This window comes from Zerene cesonia, chromosome 1 (assembly GCF_012273895.1).
Source record: "Zerene cesonia ecotype Mississippi chromosome 1, Zerene_cesonia_1.1, whole genome shotgun sequence".
Taxonomy (NCBI): Eukaryota; Metazoa; Arthropoda; class Insecta; order Lepidoptera; family Pieridae; genus Zerene; species Zerene cesonia.
The window spans coordinates 8407058-8428404 of record NC_052102.1 but is presented as its reverse complement, the minus strand read 5'-3'; the positions used below and the strand labels follow the sequence as shown (position 1 = coordinate 8428404).

Sequence of the window (21347 nt, the reverse complement as noted above, 5' to 3'; positions counted from 1 at the left end):
TTACATCTATTTTTATGTGTTAGGATAATATAAAATTGTAGAAAAAAAATGGCAATTGAGCCGACCATTACTTATTTTATTATCATAAATCAAAATAATTAATTATTATAATCGGATGTATTACAAATTTATAAGCTTGTTTGTCTTATTTACAGTTCATAAGAAGTAAACGTCATCACGATACGGGGGTATGCAATAATATCTCAATTTCTAATGATTTTTAACTATTAATACTATTTGCATTGAATATTTAATCAATGCCAAGTTTATAGATATTATATTAAAAATTCATTTCCTTTAAAATTTGATCGCTGTTATTTGCAAAAAAACTAATAAGTAAATCGCGTTGAATGAAATATTCAAAAATCATCACAAAAACAATTTATTGTTAGTAAGAGACAACTTATTAGAGTAAGGGACACTTTATTAATGGATTGTAATTCATTAGTTTATTGAGACCTTTTATATTAAGAATGGTCTAAAAATAAATTGGGTTAACAGAAATATTCCATATACAATATCATAACTATTGCTTTGTTATGCGATATTTCCCAAATTATAACGCACTTGATCACCATGTGAATTGCTGAGCATGTAAAAACCCCTAGCAATTTATACCAGCAATAAATTATAAGTGGCGACTTGTTAAATGGTTTGTAAGTAGGACAAAAAAGGGGACCGTGGGGTTCTTGCGACTCGGCTAAAACGAATGGTGACAAAACCTTACCCCACCACCTCTCACCCGCAGGTCAAAGGTCAATTATAGCTGTACCATAAATAGAACCTTACAACACTGCATTTAATAATTTTGCATCGAGAACAGTTCAGTATTCCTTTTGTGATAAATGTATATATATGTATGTATGTTTTGTTAATTAGATTTCATTCTTATATTTACTTTAAGTGGAGATATCCATTACACTTATTAAATTATCAACACGTGCTCATGTGAAATGCATTATGTTAATATTACATGATGCGTACAAATAAATTTGCTGATGGAAATAAATTTCTACTACTTTTTGTAAAAAATACTGATAAGTACTTCGTACGTATTATAAACTTTCATTTGCCAATTGCGTTTAGATGATTAGGCAATCTTATTTAGGTATTTTTGAACCTTATCTTAAAAAATTGCCACACATCGCCACGTCAAGACAATCTCGTATAAAGAAATAGTGAATTAATTATTTATGTCATTATACTTTCTGGCGGTCAACAATGGGGCGATGCAGTATAGCTAAGGAACACTTAATCCTCATAAATTTCAGACAATCCACCTTCAGATATATCCAACTAGACGCTGCAGCTGTGCTCACGTTGCCTGGGTGCAAGCAGTGCAACATACATCCTCTTCAATGTTACTAAACTACTTAGGCTGCACGAGTATTTATAAACGATCGTTTCGTTGGCTTCACGTCGCAGTCAAAGGGTAACTTCATTCAAAAAGGTTAAATATAAATGCAGCGTTGTCGGTTGTACGTACTGGCAATTTATTAACAATAGCGACGACGAAGTTTGTCCGCAACCGTAGAATTATGAATTCTATAGTTATACACAAACTAACTGTTAAATTTTGTCTCTCGTTACCGAAAATTTTGAACGAACGTTGTGTTATCTAAATCAAAGTAAGCCGAGGGTATAAGTAATATATGATTCATAAATGTATATGAATCTGAGATATATATATTACTAACAATTACAAATAACACAGTGAAGTACAATATTTATGTCAAATTTTATATTCCCGAAACTTAATACAACGGAATGTGTAATAAAATGAAATTGATAGACAAGTAGATCGATACTTGAATATGTAAATTTTTACTTTATTCATACCTTTCTATGAAGTTTATTGTTGATAAATCCGGGTCAATGACCTATGCGCACGACTGCCTTACTGAAAATGTTTTAAATCGACAAGATGACTAACAATAATTTTGAATAGACTTTTTATTAACACACTGCACCACTGCGACCACAGTAGCAATAAGTAAAAAATAAATTAGTTGGCATACTATACTGACGTAGCTAAATCTACAATTGGACCATATAAATATAAAATAAAATCAGATAAAAATGATCGCATAAAAAACCTTTTGTCCGGCGAGTGTGAATAACAATCGTATATTAAAAGTAAATATATCGCGTATTGCAATTTCTTAAGAGTAGACGAAACAAGTTTATGTTTCGTTAGCTACAGTCAAGTTTAACTTCTTTGTTCTGTCAACTCCAGTCCAAGGATTTATTAAAGACTTGACCTTACATGTTTTGTAACAAGTACACGGTGTAATAATTGAAACAAGAAACTCTCGAGTGATTTAAAGTCTATAAACTCACGCGCGGCCAATTAAGCGGTTTCTGAATACAAATTAATGAAAATGAAATATTCTACTACAATGACAGAGAGCCAGAATTAAAACAAACATAATTGTTTTGCTGGTTGTTTCTGGGTGTACTTAATCGATATCTTTATTTTAATGCTCTTATTTTCATGTAAAGTCTTAGTTTTCGTTTCATCGATTTGATATGGGATCTGCATATGCATGAATTATATACAATACAATTTCAAGAATTTCAATAAATATATTATGTAGTAGTATCGCAATGCAAACATCGAAGCCGTTGTCGACATTTACAAAGCTTATTTGGTTTGTTTAACGCAACCAATTGCGGGGAACACGTCTGAATGCGCCTTACATTGTTACCTCAATAGAAAATTCTATTATTCCTGAGCCATAACAGTTCAAACTGAGCTGGTCATGTGTGCTGCGTTTACATAGATGTACGGGTGCAACCGGAGGCCCTGTGAGGAAACCACGGCCCACATAGATAACGCTAGTCACAATACAAACACCACGACACTTGTTTTAACGTGTGGCTAAACCAGCACCGTTACAACTTTACAAAGAGAAAAAACAAAACTGATGACTCAGAGAAATATGTATCTAAACAAAATATTACTAACCCACGTTATTAAATGCGCATTTATTGTATCACAAATGGCATTCCGAACATTTCAATAAGACGATCGACAATTATCAACAACACAGATTCAATATGTACCCTATAATGATAAAAATTAAATTACGAACAGGCAATTAAATACTGACTAGGGCATGCAGCTTCAATCACATCTTATCTGTTAAAGACGAAATCATTGACGACTTGCTATCAGGGTCAACCAGTATTTTATAAACTAGCTCCAGTACATACAATCTGACCTCCGAAAATGTAATAGTGGGGTCTCACGATAACCGCCGCAGCGGCCGAGCCACGCACACGCTCTCTTACGAATAACAATCGTATCGTGGGAAACCACAAACAAATGTTACAATTACGAAATGATATCGCTAATGTAAAGTTTACCGTATGTACCACATTATATATAAATTATGTTGTTATATTTATTTACTGTTATACCCTGCCACATTCCGAACAAATGAAATTACTTAGTTGTACTCATATTTCATAAGTATTCTATATATATATATAGAATACATATAGAATACATTTGGCATATTTCCATAATAAAGAAAATTTCCCTTATTAATAGTCCACAAAATTAATTTTAAAATCTGAATATCTTCATTTATATATATATATTTCTTCTGTGCATATTTTTGTCCATGAACGGCTCCTCCTAAGCCAATACAGATTTTAATAAAATCTTTTATGTCTTCTGGTGCATTTGATAATAGTTAAGACTTTGAATGCAAGCAAATCTGTAGGGATATGCTAGTAAATTATATAATACAAATTACTTACTGGTGACAGGACTACTTCTGTAACATTATTTTGATACCAACTTATCAAATTATCACCTCTACTACATTCAGAAGTTGAATGTTAATACTATAAATATAACTAGACATGATTATATACCATGATTTGTATACTATCAGTATGAAACAAGAATATAAAATATTATTTGTATTTTAAGTTTTTTTATTTAAGATAAAATAACTTTTTAATTCTAATAGATTATACAAATCTATATACCTATATAGTATCTATATATTATAAAAGGTATAATAACTTTAAATACAAAATTATCAATACTTCTTAGTAATTTCTTGCTACATGTAAGACACCTGTTCATGAGTATATCAAATAATTCAACACTAATTTTTTATAGATTAAATAATGATAATTATTTATTGAACTTCTACATATAAAACATTATTATATCTGCTGATAAATTAAATGCTTAAAATATCAATGTTCCATACATAGATGAGATGTATCACATTTATTTGATGATACAACTGATGATAGAAGTTTTAAAATATTTTTCTGAATCACCATTTTATTGACCTACCTGATTTAGTTTGAAATTTTTTAAGATCCCAGTATTTTTTTAAATTTAAATAGATCTCATCATACATTTATGTGAGTAAGAAATGACTTCACTATCAACCTATAGTTCTATTTATCTAAAGGGATATAGATATAATAAATACTGTGAAATTATCAATTATCAGCAGAATCATACATTCTTCGAGGGATTTACAGTTGATAATAACAATTGCAAATACACTGAATGTGCTTGCAAAAAAATTGTATCACATGGTTACACATCACTGATTAAACTGTCTACCGACTTCAATAAATAATTTTCACTTGAATGAAGCTGATATAATTTAAAAAATCTAGTAAGATAATAATGTGTATCTACATTAAAAAAAATAAGTACAAGATTTTTTTAACGCTCTTAAAATATAAAATAAACAAGTTATCTTACCTCACAGGCCATCACTCCTGTCGAGTCCGACCTTCTCAATGTAATTTATCACGTTCTATCAAAACAAATAGTTCACGCTTTTGTTTCCCAACATTGAAAACAGTCCCGACATCTAACATCCCCACGACACAAAAACATCTAAACTCTGTAGCTTCACTCACTGCGCAAGAACAAAATTTTAACTCGAAAACGAAAACACCTGACCGAATCACAAATCACTGAAAAAAACCAACATTCCTCAGGTGGGATAGATGCACATCTAAGTTATAAATTATGCCAAAATCCTAAAATCTGAACAAGCACTTCACGACTTTTTTAATTTATATATTGTTTGTAAATTCAAAAATATTTAAGAAACCAAAACGACAAATGACATCAAATGTGTGTTGAAGTAACACGAAGCGAACGATCAACCGGAGATGAACTCGCCATCTTGCTTTCATGTCATATTCAGGGGCACCAACTACTCGGTAAAATGCTGTCAAGTGCTATCGGATACGACAACATAACGACGTGATGCGTGAAGTTAGCCGTGGTGTTGCCATATGTAGGTCATAATACGCTTTTCAAACCATTCACTGATCTTCCGTAACACCCAGAATATATTGTAATAATTTAATGTGAATACTTAATATTTTGTTATTTTATGTAAAAAATTGTAATATTGTACACATTGAATATTTTTTCGTTATGAATAAAAACATGTGACATGTTTAATGTTTACAGTTTAGGAAATAAATAATAATTAAAAAAATAATTATTTCTCTAATTGACCTAGAACAATTTTATCCAGAGACCTTTAGAATAGGGAAATTTGATTAACATGATTGTTTTATCTTTACGATATTCATATAATCTTTAAGGTGAAGGGATAGCTCAATCGGTCATATACTTATAGGAACTATTTCGGCTAGTCAAAAATAATATGTACCTGACTATTTGTCAATTTTAATAACAATGCATAGTTGATAAACTACCAGATTAAATTTGCAGTTGAAAAATTATAATAACAATCATTAATCTAATTCTTTTGATCATTATCTAACTTTAACCCAGTTTTCTAATCACCGTACCAGATACATTCTAAAACCGGTGAGAGTAATTTATTCGTTTTACTAATTTCCGTATACATTTTGCACGCTCCGCGAAGGACGTATGTTTTTGACGTCATTAACACAGTGCCAGCCTGTGATGAGTACGAATGCCCCCATACTAGGAAGGAACTCCTGATGTAGGTTAAATAAACTAGGTTATTGCACTGTCAATCTGATCGGATATAAAGTTAGTTCCTTATCATCAGGTGTACTGCACAGACGTCCCGATGAAATAAATTTTAACGATGACTCCTATAATCAATAAATATTTTTCCAGAATACATATAAGATACAAGCGTTTCTCATGGCTGTAACTATGGATTTGGAAGAGAGCGTCTCTGACTCTAAGCTACATAAGGATAGTATAGCAAAAAAAGAATTGCGACCAACTAGTGCTGTATCTCTATCGAAATCTGATCATGGTCCAGGTTTGTTCCGTCTTCAATTTAAGTTTGATAGTATGATGATTTGTTTAGGAATCTCACTCACACTTAGTCATAATTAAAATACGAATAACAATTGTCCTATTTCAGTGGAAACAACTTCCTCTTTAGAACAGTTAAAGGAGTATAAAAGTTGGGTGAGTCCAGAAAGATGGAATGAGTTAAAGAAGATTGCGGATACGGCTATGAGAGAGCGTAAAGTATTCATGATAAAAGGTGGAGGGTTTCCTGCTGTCCGGCGAGCACTGCTTGAAAGAGGTTGGATTGAGAAATACGAATCTCACAAGGTAATCAAGCTAATCATGTGTCGAAATTTTAAATTTATACATACATTACTTTCCAAGTTCTTTTTTCCCTGGATTAAGAAACCTTCGTATTTGTTGAGCAATTATCAAAATCATATTGCAAAATATTTATGTGCAGGTTCGTCATCCACCAGCAAATGTCGATGTTAGAAAAGTAACTGGAAAAGAGTTGACGAAAGTAGAGAGAATGATTTTATATAAATTTATGGAACACCATTCAGTTGATTTTCTTTGGACAACCAAGCGAGATAAATACGATTGGTTGCTAAGTAACAAAGAAGTTATTATAAGCAGGTATAAAAGTCATCGGGGTATGAAATAAAATATTTTAATTATAGCATTTATCTTATACATATATTTCAGATTCTGTAGATCGATATTCACCACCAAAGAAGGTTTAACGTCTTCGCTGACGCAAATGCATTGGTATACGGATCCAGGAGTAGCACTAACGCGGTTTCCTCGCTGCTACAATATTTACAATTCTGATAGTCTAGAAGAATTTATCGATGACTTTAGAATCACAGCCTGCATCAGTGTCCTTAAGTGGCTTTCCAACAGTCTTCAAGCGAAGGGTGACCAAGGATTAATATCAGCTCATGGAAAGGTCCCCTTTAGTTCTATAGAATTTGCAATCTCGAGACTCAACGAATATGTTACATTCTTTACACATAAAGATATTGATGACACAGAAGATCAATCACCGCACGTTTGGGAACATGAATGGGACCAATTCCTCACGCACCATTATCTCCTGGTACACGAAAATTCAAATTTTTCTGAAGACAAAAATGTAAACATACGGTATGTTTGTGTTTTCCATAAAGATGCAAATTTCTGTAACAAAAACATTCTTGATAATAATCAAATTATATCGTGATGAGATCACTAATCGTGCGTCATTAAAAACAATTATGATAACACGCTATGTAGTTTGTGCGCTTGTTTATTGGAATGTAAATATTAAATTTGAGTTAAAAATGTCAGTAGATATGCCAATAAAAAGTAACTGAACAGCATTTTTGTTTGAAAAAACTGAAAAACAATGCAAAAAAATATTTGAGCGAGTGACTCGATTTCAGCCCATGATTTTTGCTTTATTCTAGTTATAGCTAAGATCGCTAATCTAATCACGAATTTCTCAAATTTCTTCTAGTGTTTCTATTTTATGTGTAGATATGTAGGGACAATCCATGGATGTTGATTATAGTATGATAACAACTTAACCAACATTTTTCAACCTCACGTTCCGTTCATACAATTTTAAATCAATGGAATGTGGAAAATAAGGAAAGAATGTCTCTAGTATTTCAAATTCTTGCTACAAATAGCAATTAATGGTAATCAAGTATCAAAAATAAAAATTAAACTTAATGATTTGCAGGCAATTAGAGCGCAAAGCATCTAAAACATTAGGTACAATGGTAAAATTTTGGCCCCAGATGGATATCGATGGAGTTCTCAATATCTGGATAGTGAAACCTGGCAATAAATGTCGTGGGAAAGGCATACAGTTAATGAATAACATTAAAGATATAATTGGTCTCATAAATGTTCCTGCGCAGAAGACTAGATATGTCGTTCAAAAATATATTGGTAATATTCGCTTCGTCGTAAAAGTTATTTGAGATTCAATACTAAGTTTTCCAAATAAAATATTGTTCCCTTCTTTTAGAAAATCCTTTGGTTATTTATGAAACAAAATTCGACATACGACAGTGGTTTTTGATAACAAATTGTCAGCCACTCACAATTTGGGTGTACAAGTAAGAATGTCGTGAAGTTTTTTTTAATTATTTCATCGTATATTACTAAGAAGTATACATGGATTTTTTGTTTTGCAGAGACAGTTATTTAAGATTCAGTTCACAAATATTCAGTTTGTCAAATTATCATGAATCAGTACATCTAACGAACAATGCAATACAGACAAAATATAAAAACACTGGTGAACGCGATAAAGCTTTGCCCGATGAAAATATGTGGGACTGCCACACATTTAAAGCATATCTAAGGTAAACATTATATATTTAATAGAAACATATCACTATTTATTTAAAATATTCACACGATTATAATTGTTTATTTAATTTTTGAAGACAGATAGGTAAATATGAAATGTGGGACACTAAAATCTACCCTGGTATTAAACAATGCCTGATTGGTGCTATGTTAGCGTGCCAAGAATCAATGGACAAAAGGCAGAACAGTTTTGAATTATATGGAGCTGATTTTATGTTAACAGAAGATTTCACTCCCTGGCTCATTGAAATTAATTCTAGTCCAGATTTAGCACCCACTACATCAGTAACTGCAAGGTTATGTCCGCAATGTCTCGAGGATGTTGTAAAAGGTATGAGAATTTAAATACATACCTTAAAAGTAGAACATAAAGAAAATTGTAGAAGCATAATAAATGTGACTTCTCGTTTCAGTGGTTCTAGATCGACGTTCTAATCCAGAGGCCGATACGGGAACCTTTGAATTAGTTTATCGACAAGTTATACCAAAAGCTCCAGCGTATCTTGGTTTGCAATTATGTATTAACGGAAAAAGGCTCTTGAAAAAGACAAAAGACAAGAAGTTTGAGCAAAAAAGTGTTACACCTTTTTCTCCTCCAATACCAGTAGGCGATATAACGTTAGATGTAGATCAACCGGTTCCAGCTGAATACAGTGGTCCCATAATAACAGATTTTTTGACGTGGCTTAATCCCTACGATGCTTTACCAACTAATAAAGATGGTATTTTAGTAGGTCCAAAGGATTCGCTCACGGTACGCCAAGCTGTCACTGCCATGAAATCAAATATCAGTTTAAAAAACGGTTCAAAAAAGCGTAAAACATCTGCCGTCTCTTTTAGGACTCATCGAGGAACACGAGAAAGAAACATAGAATCTAAACGACGCGTGAAGCCCCATTCATGCTGTCGACCTGAAGATAACCAAATACCTAACCACGTTAGTAAATACCGTACCGAGTCAGCAAAAAAATCGGAGAAACCAAAGACTGATAGGTCGGTTGGTAACAAACGTTGCTACATAGATCCTATTGAATGGGAACGAGAAACTGCAAGTATTCTTCGATCTACAATTTCTGTACAAAACAAAATTTCTGATAGAAACGAGGTAGTTGCTTCAATACGACAAACAAAATCAAGTATCACACACAGAAATACAAAACAAATTCTAGAACCATCATGTTCACGTAGTTTTGCCAACGATATGAATCCAATCAAAAAATTAAGTGCTATCGGTAGAAGTATAAGTAAAATACGTGAAGAAAATAAATCAAAACAAAAATCCATAACGTTTTCAAAAAGCTATACATCTATTTACGCACCATACAGGGTTATCGACTCTCCTCTAATCGAAGAAGACGATTCGTTGTTTAAAAAAAATAATAAAAATATTTACTGAAATCTCAATACTATACGCTTAATAGGCACTCGTTGTAGTTTTAAATTTGTTACAAAGCTTCTAAATTTTAAAACATGTTATGAGATACAAATTCTACCTAATTTAAGAAAAATATAGTATTCATTATTTAATTCAATCTATTTTATTTATCCATTCCTAGTTATATATATCCCATTCAAATCCTTTTCGTAGTTGTTTTCGTATAGGTAGGTACCTTAGTTTCACACTGGCAATAAACTCGTTTTCTTGAAAGAAAGTGACGATCATTGTCATATCATTGTCTAATTTAGAAATTTCATCACAATAACCGTATTAATCAAAATTATTTAAATTGAAAAGATGCTATAAAAATAATGATTAGGAACAAAGTTAAGGTATTATTATTACGTTCTTCATTATTCGTAATTAAATATATGAACATTTTTTTATAGAACAAAAGATGTATGTAGACCGATATGGTTTTAGAAAGGAACAAAATTATGAATTGTACTTGCCAATGATTACCTGCTTCCACATGCCGTTGATTGAGATAGTATTAAAGAATAATCTTTATTTTTTATTAGCTTCAGAAATTATTTACCTAACTTTTGGGGATGAATAAAAAGCCATTAGCAAAATGCCAACTGGAAAAAAGAAATATACAAAAAGAAAAAAAGTGAGCGAATAATGTTTTTATAAACTTTTACACCGTATATCATCATAAAACATATTAAATATCTATAAGTTTATTTTTAGAAAATAACGAAAATTAAATCAGTTCCTAAAGGGCCTACACGATTATTGACAATTGAAAATGCTGCCTGTGCTTCCAGGACGAGTCTAGTTAAAGTAAGAGAACACTCGATAATGAAACTTCACATTCTTTATCATTATTTCGAATTGACAACTAGCTGTGCCGCACGGTTTCACCCGCGGTCGAACCCGATGTTATAAGCAAGTATTTCTAAAGCTTGTGTGTTATTTAGGTACATCACAAAACTACGTCACTACCAAGCATCATTTATTTCTATTCAGTGGTTTTCATGTGAAAGAGTCACAAACAAACATCCAACCTAAACTTTCCCGTTTATAAGTCTAGGTACTTAGAACTAGGATTAGTAGTATTAGGATAGGATAATGAGGATTTATGTATCTTTATAATATCTCTTATCTGCTAATAATTTCAGAAATTTTATGACAAAGTTGGCGTCAAACGAATTTATACTCCTTTTCATACATTTGGGTATAGCAAGATAAAACGAATGGAGAAAAATCAATTAATTTCTCACACAGGGCTCTCTCCAAAGGAGAAAAGTTACGTAATTTGCACATGTGAAGCAAAATCTATGAAATACGCAAATCTAAAAACAAAAGCAGCTGAAGCAATACGAGAAGCTAAAATATTCTCCATCCAAGGGAAATGTAGTCCCGTTCGAAAAGCTCTACTTGATCGTGGGTGGCTGGAAAAGTTGCCTCCAAATCGAATGAATCTAACAAAATTACGGCGTGGCACATTTTCCAATAAAACGGATATACAAAGTGAGCTTGAACGGTTGCTTCTTTCAAACTTTGTTGAAAAATGCAATCCCAATTTTGTTTGGCGCACTCGTGATGATCGAAGAGATACAACAATAGATATGACTAAGGATTACAATACCATTATCAATAAATTAGAAATTGATGCTATGTGGACTTCTAAACAAGGATTATGCTCTTCAATGAAAAGAAATTACTGGTTCTATATTGAAGACATTGCAGAAGTTAATGGTCCTAGATCGTATAATATACCCGAACCTGGCGAAATAGAGGGTTTTATTAAAGATTACAAAATTACTGCCTGTACTAGTCTGTTGAAGTGGGTACTCTCAATGGTGGCGAATAACAGACCAGTATTTATTGATGATGGCGAAATTTCTATGAATGTTATCGTGTTTGCTTTAAAAAGGTGCAAAGAGTATTTGTTACGTAAACAACATAAAGACATTGATCGGGACTTAAACTTAATAACTGAAGAACAATGGAATTCATTTTTAAAAAAATACTATTGTATAATTGCTAAAGACGAAATATTTCGAAAAGATAAGTATGAAAAGTTACCGTTATATCTATGCTATGCTAAATTTTTATTGAAAGAAATACATAGATACAGACCTCAATTAAGTTGTGAAGGATGTCACAATATTTGGATAATTAAACCTGCACATTGTTCAAGAGGAAGAGGTATACGAATGGCATCAAAATTAGGTGTTATCACAAATTTATTGAATAAAGCAAGTGCAAAACATGTTATTCAAAAATACATTGGTAAGAATTACTTACTACAATTTTGTTCTCTGTTAATGTCTCGTTTATAAAAATCTAGCTATCCACTCAAGGCTACGCCCGCGTACACAAAGTAAAAGTTTCGTTAGGATTTCCGGAATAAAACCGTGTCTTTTCTCGGGTCTCAAACCATCTCTATAGGTACCAAATTTCATCCTAATCGGTTCCACGGTTTAGGCGTGTTGAAAAGTTCCAATAGACAAACAGTGTTATTTATGCATTTATATTAACCTTTTCAGAAGAGCCACTTTTAATTCATGATACAAAATTTGATATCAGACAATATTACTTAGTCACCAGTACGTATCCTTTAATCGTTTGGATGTACAAAGACTGTTATTTAAAATTCAGTTCACAAAAGTATAGTCTGAAAAATTACCATGAATCAATCCATTTGACGAACAATGCTGTACAGAGAAGATATACAAATTGCAAAGGGAGACATTCCGAACTTCCTTCGAATAATATGTGGGATTTAGAGAAGTACAAAAACTATTTAGATAATATTGGAAAGGATAAAGTTTGGGATAATATCATTTACCCAGGAATGAAAAAATCTATAATTGGAATAATGTTAAGTTGCCAAGACACTTTGTCAGTCTGCAAAAATCGATTTGAATTGTACGGGTGTGATTTTATTTTGGACAAAGAATACAAACCGTGGTTGATAGAAATAAATTCATGTCCCGATCTCAATAGTACTACTCAAGTAACCGGAAAAATTTGTCCAGCTGTTGTATCCGATATAATAAAAGGTATAATCATTAATAATGTATTTTTTGTGATAAGTAAATTATTTAAAATGTGCAAATACAGTTTATTTTTTACTCTACAGTTGTTATAGATTATGCAAATAATCATAAAGCTTCAACGGGAAAATTTGAATGTATTTATCGACAACCTATGACACTACCGAAATACGGCAATACAACTGATTTGACCGTACAAGGCTATTCATTACCTTATGATTATTTCTATAAAGGTAATGTTGAAATACAAGAATCTTATGATGACATGGATATGGGGACAGAATATAATATTCGTGCCGTACTAAATAAACTTAAGCGTTTACATGGTACGGAGACAGTAATGAAACAACCAGAAGACACTAATTATGATAACTCAAAGGAAAGTAATGACTCTTGTACACATAGTACTCTTTCAGAAAATGAAATGAGTCCCAGCCCGGAAAGACAAAGCGACAGATCAGAAATAATTGAAGATGTTAATTCCGATAAAACTTTATCTTCAAAGAATATCCCAGCAACAGATTGTTCACTTTCTAACTCTAGCTCCAATCATTCGAAATATGCTATTCAGAATGTTTGTAGTGTTACGGATCTAATAACATTCCTTAACCACTATCGTAAAACAGAAATAAAGCAATCATTTAGTTTCAGTAAATTAGATGATGGGCCTCTGGGAAAAGCAAGTTTTAATGATATTTTATCAGAAAAAAAGAAAACATTAATTGATTCTGAGAAACCATTATGTGACAATAAAAATAATGAATTGAATTATGTGTCGTATTTACCAAACAGTGAATTAATCCCAGCTAATTGTCATAAAAATGATAGTATGTTTTTAGCGGCATCAAAAATAATAACATTTATTAAGGAGAAAGAAAAAGAGTATGAAGCAGAATCGTAATTTTTTCTTTCTATCGATGCTACCTCTAATTACAGAATACCTATATGAATATGGGTACCATTACAATAAAACAATAGACATAAACGATTTTTTTATATCATTACCATGTTTAAATTTGTTTTTTGAATAAAGGTAGATATTTACTTATATTTATTAATAAATATTTGCTGTTTATTTTAATCCATTATTATTATTATTATTATCTAAAATGTAATATGTTAGCCAGCATTTCTTTATTCCCTTCAGCAATCCTTTCCATATCCTTTATTATCCCCCTTAAAAGTTCTTGTGATTTGACCATTATTTAGGCGGAACAGAAAGTTACGATATCCCAATGATGAAATATTTTGCTTACAACGATGACAAACGGGCGCTTTTATAGGAATAACTACAAACCTTTAGTCGACCAAAGACCAATTAATCGTCACGACATAGGAAACGCGCCCTAAGTTTCATAAGAAATTACAACTTCATAATCATTTACCAAGTAAAGGAACCTAGAAATGTTAATTAAAATGTATGCATCCACATTGAATAATGCTAACAATTAATTTAGTATAGGTAGCACCACCGCATACACAAGGGTAGCACTAAAGTTAGAAGAAGTTCTAGTATTAAAGCAATAATAAAACGTAATAGAAATGTTGCCGTTTTAAAAATACTGCTTGCTTTTCTATGTCTGTGTAGTCATAAAATTTTATGCTTCTATTTTTTATCTGTATCCTATCGTTTATTAAAACGTCCAATTTTGTAAGGCGGAGTGCGTCTTGCTTTGGTGTAGTTTTATGTTATTAGGACTAATATTATAATTACCGCATGACAATGGGTCGATCAAGATCAAGAAGTAAATCCCCTCGTCGTCATCATAAAAGTAGTAAACATTCAAGGAAGAAAAGTCGATCCAAAGACAGATCCTCATCGCGTAGTAGAAGTACAAAACATGCCGAAAAATCAAGAGAACGAAGTTCTAAATCACGGTAATTACTTCATCCCATAGATGTACTTAGTTTTTTAATTACAGTAACCGATAAATCACGGGCTTCTCGATTATTTTCAGGAAAAGGTCGCATTCTGTTTCATCGTCTTCAAGTACTGGCGGATCTTACGATGGCAGCCGGGGTAGAAAAAAGTCAAAAGGCCGTAGTAAAATGGATGAAGTTGACCGTCTAGCCGAAATGGAGAGACAAAGACGTGTTAGGGAAGCGGAACAAAAGGTAATCATGGTAATAATTGGTAGCTTTTGCTATTATTTTCTATTTATTAGCTCTGTATTTCGATTTGTAAAACAAATGCACTAAACAATAATATGTTATAAAGGTTGTTGAAGAAGAAGCTGCGAAAAGAATTGAACTTCTTGTGAAGAAAAGAGTAGAAGAGGAATTAGAAAAAAGAAAAGACGAAATAGAAAGGGAAGTGGCAAAAAGAGTCGAAGAGGCAAAGCAAAAAATGGAACAAGAAATGATGCAAGAACTGGAGAAACAGCGGGAACAACAGAAACGGGAGGAAATGGCCAGACAGGTAACTACCACTATCATCTATCAGTCATATGTAAAAGCAATCAACCCAAAATTGCTGTTACATGTGACATCTGCTAAATCAATCTTGCTCTTGCAGCCCAAACATATAAGTATACATCCTTGTGTTATATACAAATATATTCTGCAACACTAATAATCGAATTCTTTCGATCATATCTGTTAAAGGTCCAGTCAGGTGTAGTTCGAGTTTACAAGAACTTAAAAAATTGTCACTTGTTAAGACTATGTATATATCCAATTAACATGCATATCATTTGCACTCACCAAAATAGACTTGTTATTATACTATAAGAATGCCATTAAGGCTTTCGGCTAGCATTTTAAAATTGTTCGCTTGACTGTCCTTGGCAGTCACGTAGTCTATAAGTCAGGTCGGAAGACTGTGCAAGACGTGAAGCTGTAAGAATTTTTACGGAGTTGCTGCTTGAGGATCAGCCCCTGAAGCCGAAGGTATTTTTTGAATCTATTTTTTGTATAACAATTTTTTGTTTCATGCTACTAAGGATTATGTAAATCAAGTTACTCTCTGCTAGCTATGATTGAGTTAAATATATTGTTATTGTAAACATGTTCATTTGTACAGAAAAATATTGTTATGTACACACTGTATTTTATTTATAAAGGAAAATTATTTGTATACTTTTGATATAATGAAAATAGGCTTTTCAGAAATGTTTCATAAGAACTCTTAAGAAGAATATAGAGAACTATGCAATATAATAAATACACGACAAATGTGTTAGGCATCTCATAATACGGTAGTGAACATAATACAATTTGTAACAACCAGGTAATGGTCCATGTATATGTAATAACATGATCTTTTTATTATACAGGCTGAAGAGGAACGTAAAAGGAAAGAGTTGGAGGATATCATGGCTGAAAATAATAGAAAGATAGAAGAAGCACAACGCAAGTTGGTGAGTAACTGCTCTATTAAAATGTTCAATCATATTTAAGTAAATAAATGTGTGACATTTATTTATTCAATTTTGAAAATATAGTTGTTTCACATTCATGTTTAAAACATTAATGTAAAAAACATTTTCTTGGCAATGTATTTCTTATATAATCTTTATATGTGAGAGCCTTTTCAGTTTATATGTTCATCATTAATCACTCTGTTTTGTCAGTAAATTACAGTAAAAGTTTGGAAAGCAGTAAGAGAATAGATGCCTTTGATCAAATATGTGTATAGGCTAGGGTTAAAAAAGGTTTACTTTGATAAAATTGTCTCAAAATCCCATCGGTCCTCATAATTTTGGTTTAAAAATGATTCCATTAATGAATTCTGACAAAACACATAATGAATGCATTTTAAAAGACCATGAATAACTACAACATCATTAAATATTGTGTTTTGGTTTTGTTTATACCAGTCATCTGTATTTAGCACAATGAGGAAGTCATTATAAAAACTGGTTTTATTCCTTGTCACAATATAGTCAATATATACAAGGGTATTTTCAATGAAAAGGATGGTAAATTTTTCTTCAATTATCAAGTTTTATATTTTTCTGTGCAAGGCTGTCTGGCAGAGATTGCTGTTTAGCAATAAGGCGGCCTTATATATTCATGTACAGACAATTTTCACTTGTTTTTGTTTTTAAATTGCACATATGTAATTAAAAACAAAAACGAGTGAAAATAAAGTATTATGAATAAAACTAATAATCTTGTATAATATAACAAATGGTAGGAAAACAGGGAATACCATAATTAATCTACAACAGATGTTTCACTTCCATCACTCTTTAATACTATACTGTATTTTTATTAGACAACAAAATACATACAAATTATTATTAGTGTTTTTCAAATTAGTCATAATCATACCAAAGTGTTAAGAAAAATTACACAGTAGTACAACATCTTTGATCTCATAATAAAAGTCGAAATTGTCTTGACAATGTCATGGTACTCATGTACTCTGTTTTTACTTGTACTTGAATTGAAATTTACATATTTAAAAGTAAAGTAAATGTATTTGCTCATCATATATTTTTTATTTCATTGTCCATGTAAAATAGCTGTAAATAATGTTCATCATTTTTGTAACATAAATATATTTTTACTTGCACAGGCTGAAGAAAGGCTAGCAATGATAGAAGAACAGCGAAAAATGGATGAAGAAAGACAAAAATTGAAGAAAGAACAAGAGAAAAGAGTAAAAGAGGAACAAAAGAAAATATTAGGCAAAAATAACTCGAGACCGAAATTATCGTTTTCATTAAAACCACTTTGATAGGTGTGTGTTTGTTTAACTTATTCAGATACTTTCCAGTTAGTTTTCCGCGCATTTATACTCGTAAACTGGCAACAATAGTTTGCAATGGTTTGTTTTCTTCACCATTATTGCTATGGATAACTGTAAATATATGTTAAGGTAGTGTTTGTTGTAGGTTCATAAAATTGAAGATTTGTTAATTTTGTCATCAGTAAAATGTACAATAGTATGTGTAAATTATAAATTTATTTAGACATTTTGAACAAAAATTTCTAATTTTGATAATATTATGTCACTGGTGGTCTAGTCCTACCTATTTTCTTTACATTGCTATCTATAAAGAATTGTTTAAGCGGTTTGTAAGCTGAATCTAGGCCTTTAAACTCCCAAAGTTGATGGTCAATTATGTAAAAACAAAATACTTTGTGTTTTTAAAAATATCTAATTTGGAAATTTAAATTTGTTTTGATCCCTTGTACTGGAGTCATATTTTCAGCTCAATATTGTTCATATAGTGTTAAATAGAAATTTAGAAATGTATTTTCTCTTATATTTTCATATTACACATTGGTCATTTAAGAACAGTTTTATTCAACAGGTGTTGAATGAAATAGAGTTTCATATAAAAATAATAATAATGAGGATCTTTAAATTAGCATCATTATTGCATGCTTCTTCTGATATCGAAAACCTTATTGCCTAAGAAATAATAGTTGTGTGCTTCCCAATAGTAATATATACATATACAGTAAAATAAGATTTGCTTAAATAAAGCAATGTCTAAGCACATTCAATATTTTAAATATTTAAATACCACAAAAGAATACGATATGAAATTGTAACAATATAAAGCTGCTGTACATAACTATTAACTGGTTCACTTAAGTATTAAATTTAAGTATGTGTAAGTATATTTTCTTTTTCAAAAGCAATACAAAAACTTGAAATGATAATAGTTTAAAAAATCTAATGCTTTATGTAATTTTATATTGTCTAGCAATCACCACTTGTAAGGGACTTTTTTTCAATAAATTTTATGCCACATTACCACGCTTTCCTTTTCCACCTTATTCCTCTGCAATATTATTTATTATAATATGTTAAGAGGAATTTCGCCCATGGTTAACATAATTATTTCAGGTTTAATCACTTGTAAGTATGTTGAGTACCTGTATGTAATTGCCGCTAGTCATTGGTGAATTATTTAAACATAAAATAGTAATGAAGGTTTTCGTCAAAGGGTAATACTGTAACTACTTAATCTGTGTACTAGTATACTTTGTGGGTATTGGGTAACACCGAATGTAAATTGCGAGTCCAATTATACAATGAAGCTACACGTCAGCCTCTTTTTTAGGGCTGCTACAGTAGATAAAATATATATGAGTACACCTTCATTCTGTATCTACGGTGAAATTAGAACGAATAAACACATTCGTCTATTGTGCTGTAAAATAATTAATGAAGGAAAAATGCTATGTTGTAAAATTAATATTACGAAAACAATTACAAATTGTAATTAAAAACTATTACTAGACCGCGATCAACTAGACTGAGTTACTTATCCGAGAGTGACCAGAAAATAACCATTTGTATTGTGTTTTTATTTCAAGCAGGTTAACAATCCAGGTTCAGCCCTATTTTTAATGTTGCAAGTATTGGTTTCCGATCTGACGTTATCTATTCATTCCATATTAATATACTATACAGATGTATACAATTACTCTATGACTGTGACGTTGCCTTTACGTATCATAGTAATGTCAAATCGGTCTAAACCATTACAAAATACAAATTACATTTTTCCTGCTATACAATGTTCATTTGAATATAATTTTTTTTTTGTTATACCTAAGTGATATGTATTTTTCATAGGACAGAAACTTTAAAAACTTGGTAAATCATAGGGTAAAGATTGAAAACGTTAGCCTTAGAAATATACCTCGTAGTTGTAAAAGATATTCTCAATATGGGGGATTTTATAAAAGGTTTATTGGTGTCTGTTTTAACTAAAAAGTGTTTTGATGAGTACTTTACAAAATACAACTTTTTTGATGGTGAGATACTGTACTAATAATTTGTTATCATAATTTATATAACACATAGTTCGTCAGTGATGTGAGCTATTTATTTTCAGTTCCCTGTTTTAAAAGTTCGCTAAGTACAGGTCTTGGTATCGGCATTATTGCTGGATCAATATTGGTGAAAGTACCACAAATATTAAAAATCCTTGGCAGTAAGAGTGCTGAGGGAATAAATATTTTTGGAGTATACTTGGAACTCTTTGCCATAACTGCCAACTTCACGTACAGTTATGTTATGAACTTTCCTTTTAGGTGAGTAACATAATTATTTAGAAAAGCAGTCATTTTCAAATTTCAATTAGACTGTGACATAATGAATGTATTTTCAACATGATTGTTTAATTTTTTTTTTAATATTTGTTGCAGTGCATGGGGTGAAGGAACATTTCTTGCAATTCAAACAGCAACTATAGCTGCCCTTGTGTTGCATTATAGTGGATCTCCAACACAGGCTGCTATCTTCTTGTCTACATACCCGGCCATAGTGTCTGTGCTAGTCAGTGGGTACACTCCTTTAAATGTGTTATGGACAATGCAGGCTGTGAATGTGCCTATAATTTTTATAGCTAAGGTAATGTACTGTATGTACATATTCTGATAATTAATTTTTTTTTCATTTTCATGAAAATTTTATATATATTTTTAAATACTAGCTGTTCGACCCATACACTTATCCTATGTATGGTGAAGTTGCAGCTTTCTAATGGTAAAAGGATTTTTAAAAATCGGTCCAGTGGTTTTTGGCATGAAAATGTTACAAATATACAAAGATATAAAAGTTAACCCTGTGTATTTTCAGGCAATTCAAGTAGTCACTAATTACAAAAATGGCAGCACTGGCCAGTTGTCAGCAGTAACATGTTTCCTTCTATTTGCTGGAAGCATTGCAAGGATATTCACATCTATCCAAGAGACGGGCGATATGATTATCATTGTCACATACTGTGTCTCAACCATAGCAAATGCTGCATTAGTCTTCCAATTATTCTGGTATTGGAATGTTAATACAAAATCAACAAAAAATAAGAACAAAAAGAAGAAGCGCACATAGACTGTGGATTTTTATAAGTGGAACAATAAATAATCTTATTTATTAATGTTTTTCTTTTATTTTGCCATTTATTTAACACTCTTGTCGCAATTCATTTGGGGGAGAAAAATTTGGTAAACGGGTAATATATATGATTCTATAGATTGTTTATATAAATAAAGTGGACAAACTTTACCAATATTATAAATGCGAGTTCTGTTTCTTCCACGGCGAAATGGTGCGACGAATTGAAGACATTTTTCAAGTGGAAGATAATTGAGGAGTTGCGAGGGTGATATAGGTTGCTTTTAGTCATTGTAACCTGTTTAGTAATTTTGACTTTTAACACGAAACTATTTCCACATTGGAAAAGTATTAGTTTTGATTGGTACCTATGCATTTTCGTTAGCATCGATTTTTATTAAGCAGTTTATCCATTGCTTGCTTGATGCTAGTGAAATAAAATTATTTCTGTTTTGGACAATCCAACACAAACCATTTTTCACTTCGAAC

General features: G+C 31.4%; 5 protein-coding genes across 8 annotated transcripts in view; 4 read left to right on the top strand and 1 right to left on the bottom strand.

The window, feature by feature from the left end:
• LOC119830137 (serine/threonine-protein kinase 26) overlaps nucleotides 1-5204 on the bottom strand; it is a 73801-nt gene extending 68597 nt beyond the window's left edge. For both annotated transcript variants that reach the window (XM_038353046.1, XM_038353055.1), the window contains exon 1: nucleotides 4745-5204. In XM_038353046.1, coding sequence (XP_038208974.1) covers nucleotides 4745-4756 — 12 coding nt within the window. In that variant the 5' untranslated portion in view covers nucleotides 4757-5204. The remainder of the gene's footprint in view (nucleotides 1-4744) is intronic.
• A 950-nt stretch (nucleotides 5205-6154) lies between these two features.
• LOC119836412 (tubulin glycylase 3A-like) lies at nucleotides 6155-10004 on the top strand. The gene is made up of 9 exons (XM_038361764.1): nucleotides 6155-6266; nucleotides 6372-6568; nucleotides 6705-6880; nucleotides 6950-7390; nucleotides 7971-8182; nucleotides 8262-8352; nucleotides 8431-8601; nucleotides 8686-8939; nucleotides 9022-10004. Exons 1-9 carry the CDS (start codon nucleotides 6155-6157, stop codon nucleotides 10002-10004), a joined length of 2637 nt encoding a protein of 878 aa, XP_038217692.1.
• Nucleotides 10005-11245: 1241 nt separating this feature from the next.
• LOC119836315 (tubulin glycylase 3A-like) lies at nucleotides 11246-13955 on the top strand. The gene is made up of 3 exons (XM_038361647.1): nucleotides 11246-12287; nucleotides 12545-13060; nucleotides 13141-13955. Exons 1-3 carry the CDS (start codon nucleotides 11246-11248, stop codon nucleotides 13953-13955), a joined length of 2373 nt encoding a protein of 790 aa, XP_038217575.1.
• Nucleotides 13956-14663: 708 nt separating this feature from the next.
• On the top strand, nucleotides 14664-17883 carry LOC119840836 (UPF0430 protein CG31712). 3 transcript variants are annotated; one of them, XR_005288330.1, is made up of 5 exons: nucleotides 14664-14932; nucleotides 15013-15178; nucleotides 15273-15943; nucleotides 16330-16413; nucleotides 17577-17620. XR_005288330.1 is itself a non-coding variant. In XM_038367603.1 (5 exons), exons 1-5 carry the CDS (start codon nucleotides 14772-14774, stop codon nucleotides 17736-17738), a joined length of 774 nt encoding a protein of 257 aa, XP_038223531.1. In that variant the 5' UTR covers nucleotides 14665-14771; the 3' UTR covers nucleotides 17739-17883. The 3 variants fall into 3 exon arrangements, 2 of the variants coding, with proteins under 2 accessions (XP_038223531.1, XP_038223541.1); XM_038367603.1 differs by having other exon boundaries at nucleotides 14665-14932; nucleotides 15273-15473; nucleotides 17577-17883; XM_038367613.1 differs by having other exon boundaries at nucleotides 14666-14932; nucleotides 15013-15169; nucleotides 15273-15473; nucleotides 17577-17883.
• Nucleotides 17884-19448: 1565 nt separating this feature from the next.
• On the top strand, nucleotides 19449-20901 carry LOC119830380 (mannose-P-dolichol utilization defect 1 protein homolog). The gene is made up of 4 exons (XM_038353381.1): nucleotides 19449-19777; nucleotides 19858-20056; nucleotides 20171-20375; nucleotides 20604-20901. Exons 1-4 carry the CDS (start codon nucleotides 19690-19692, stop codon nucleotides 20853-20855), a joined length of 744 nt encoding a protein of 247 aa, XP_038209309.1. The 5' UTR covers nucleotides 19449-19689; the 3' UTR covers nucleotides 20856-20901.
• Nucleotides 20902-21347: the final 446 nt, after the last annotated feature.

Bases quoted from the DNA above. Each gene is read 5' to 3' on its own strand.
- LOC119836412 (XM_038361764.1), top strand. From the start codon at position 6,155: ATGGATTTGGAAGAGAGCGTCTCTGACTCTAAGCTACATAAGGATAGT. The intron at 6,569-6,704 runs GTAATCAAGCTA...ATTTATGTGCAG, and splicing joins AGAAATACGAATCTCACAAG to GTTCGTCATCCACCAGCAAA. The intron at 6,881-6,949 runs GTATAAAAGTCA...CATATATTTCAG, and splicing joins AAAGAAGTTATTATAAGCAG to ATTCTGTAGATCGATATTCA.
- LOC119836315 (XM_038361647.1), top strand. From the start codon at position 11,246: ATGGAGAAAAATCAATTAATTTCTCACACAGGGCTCTCTCCAAAGGAG. The intron at 12,288-12,544 runs GTAAGAATTACT...TAACCTTTTCAG, and splicing joins TGTTATTCAAAAATACATTG to AAGAGCCACTTTTAATTCAT. The intron at 13,061-13,140 runs GTATAATCATTA...TTTACTCTACAG, and splicing joins TGTATCCGATATAATAAAAG to TTGTTATAGATTATGCAAAT.
- LOC119840836 (XM_038367603.1), top strand. From the start codon at position 14,772: ATGACAATGGGTCGATCAAGATCAAGAAGTAAATCCCCTCGTCGTCAT. The intron at 15,179-15,272 runs GTAATAATTGGT...TATGTTATAAAG, and splicing joins CGGAACAAAAGGTAATCATG to GTTGTTGAAGAAGAAGCTGC. The intron at 16,414-17,576 runs GTGAGTAACTGC...TTACTTGCACAG, and splicing joins AAGAAGCACAACGCAAGTTG to GCTGAAGAAAGGCTAGCAAT.
- LOC119830380 (XM_038353381.1), top strand. From the start codon at position 19,690: ATGGGGGATTTTATAAAAGGTTTATTGGTGTCTGTTTTAACTAAAAAG. The intron at 19,778-19,857 runs GTGAGATACTGT...ATTTATTTTCAG, and splicing joins AAAATACAACTTTTTTGATG to TTCCCTGTTTTAAAAGTTCG. The intron at 20,376-20,603 runs GTAATGTACTGT...GTGTATTTTCAG, and splicing joins CTATAATTTTTATAGCTAAG to GCAATTCAAGTAGTCACTAA.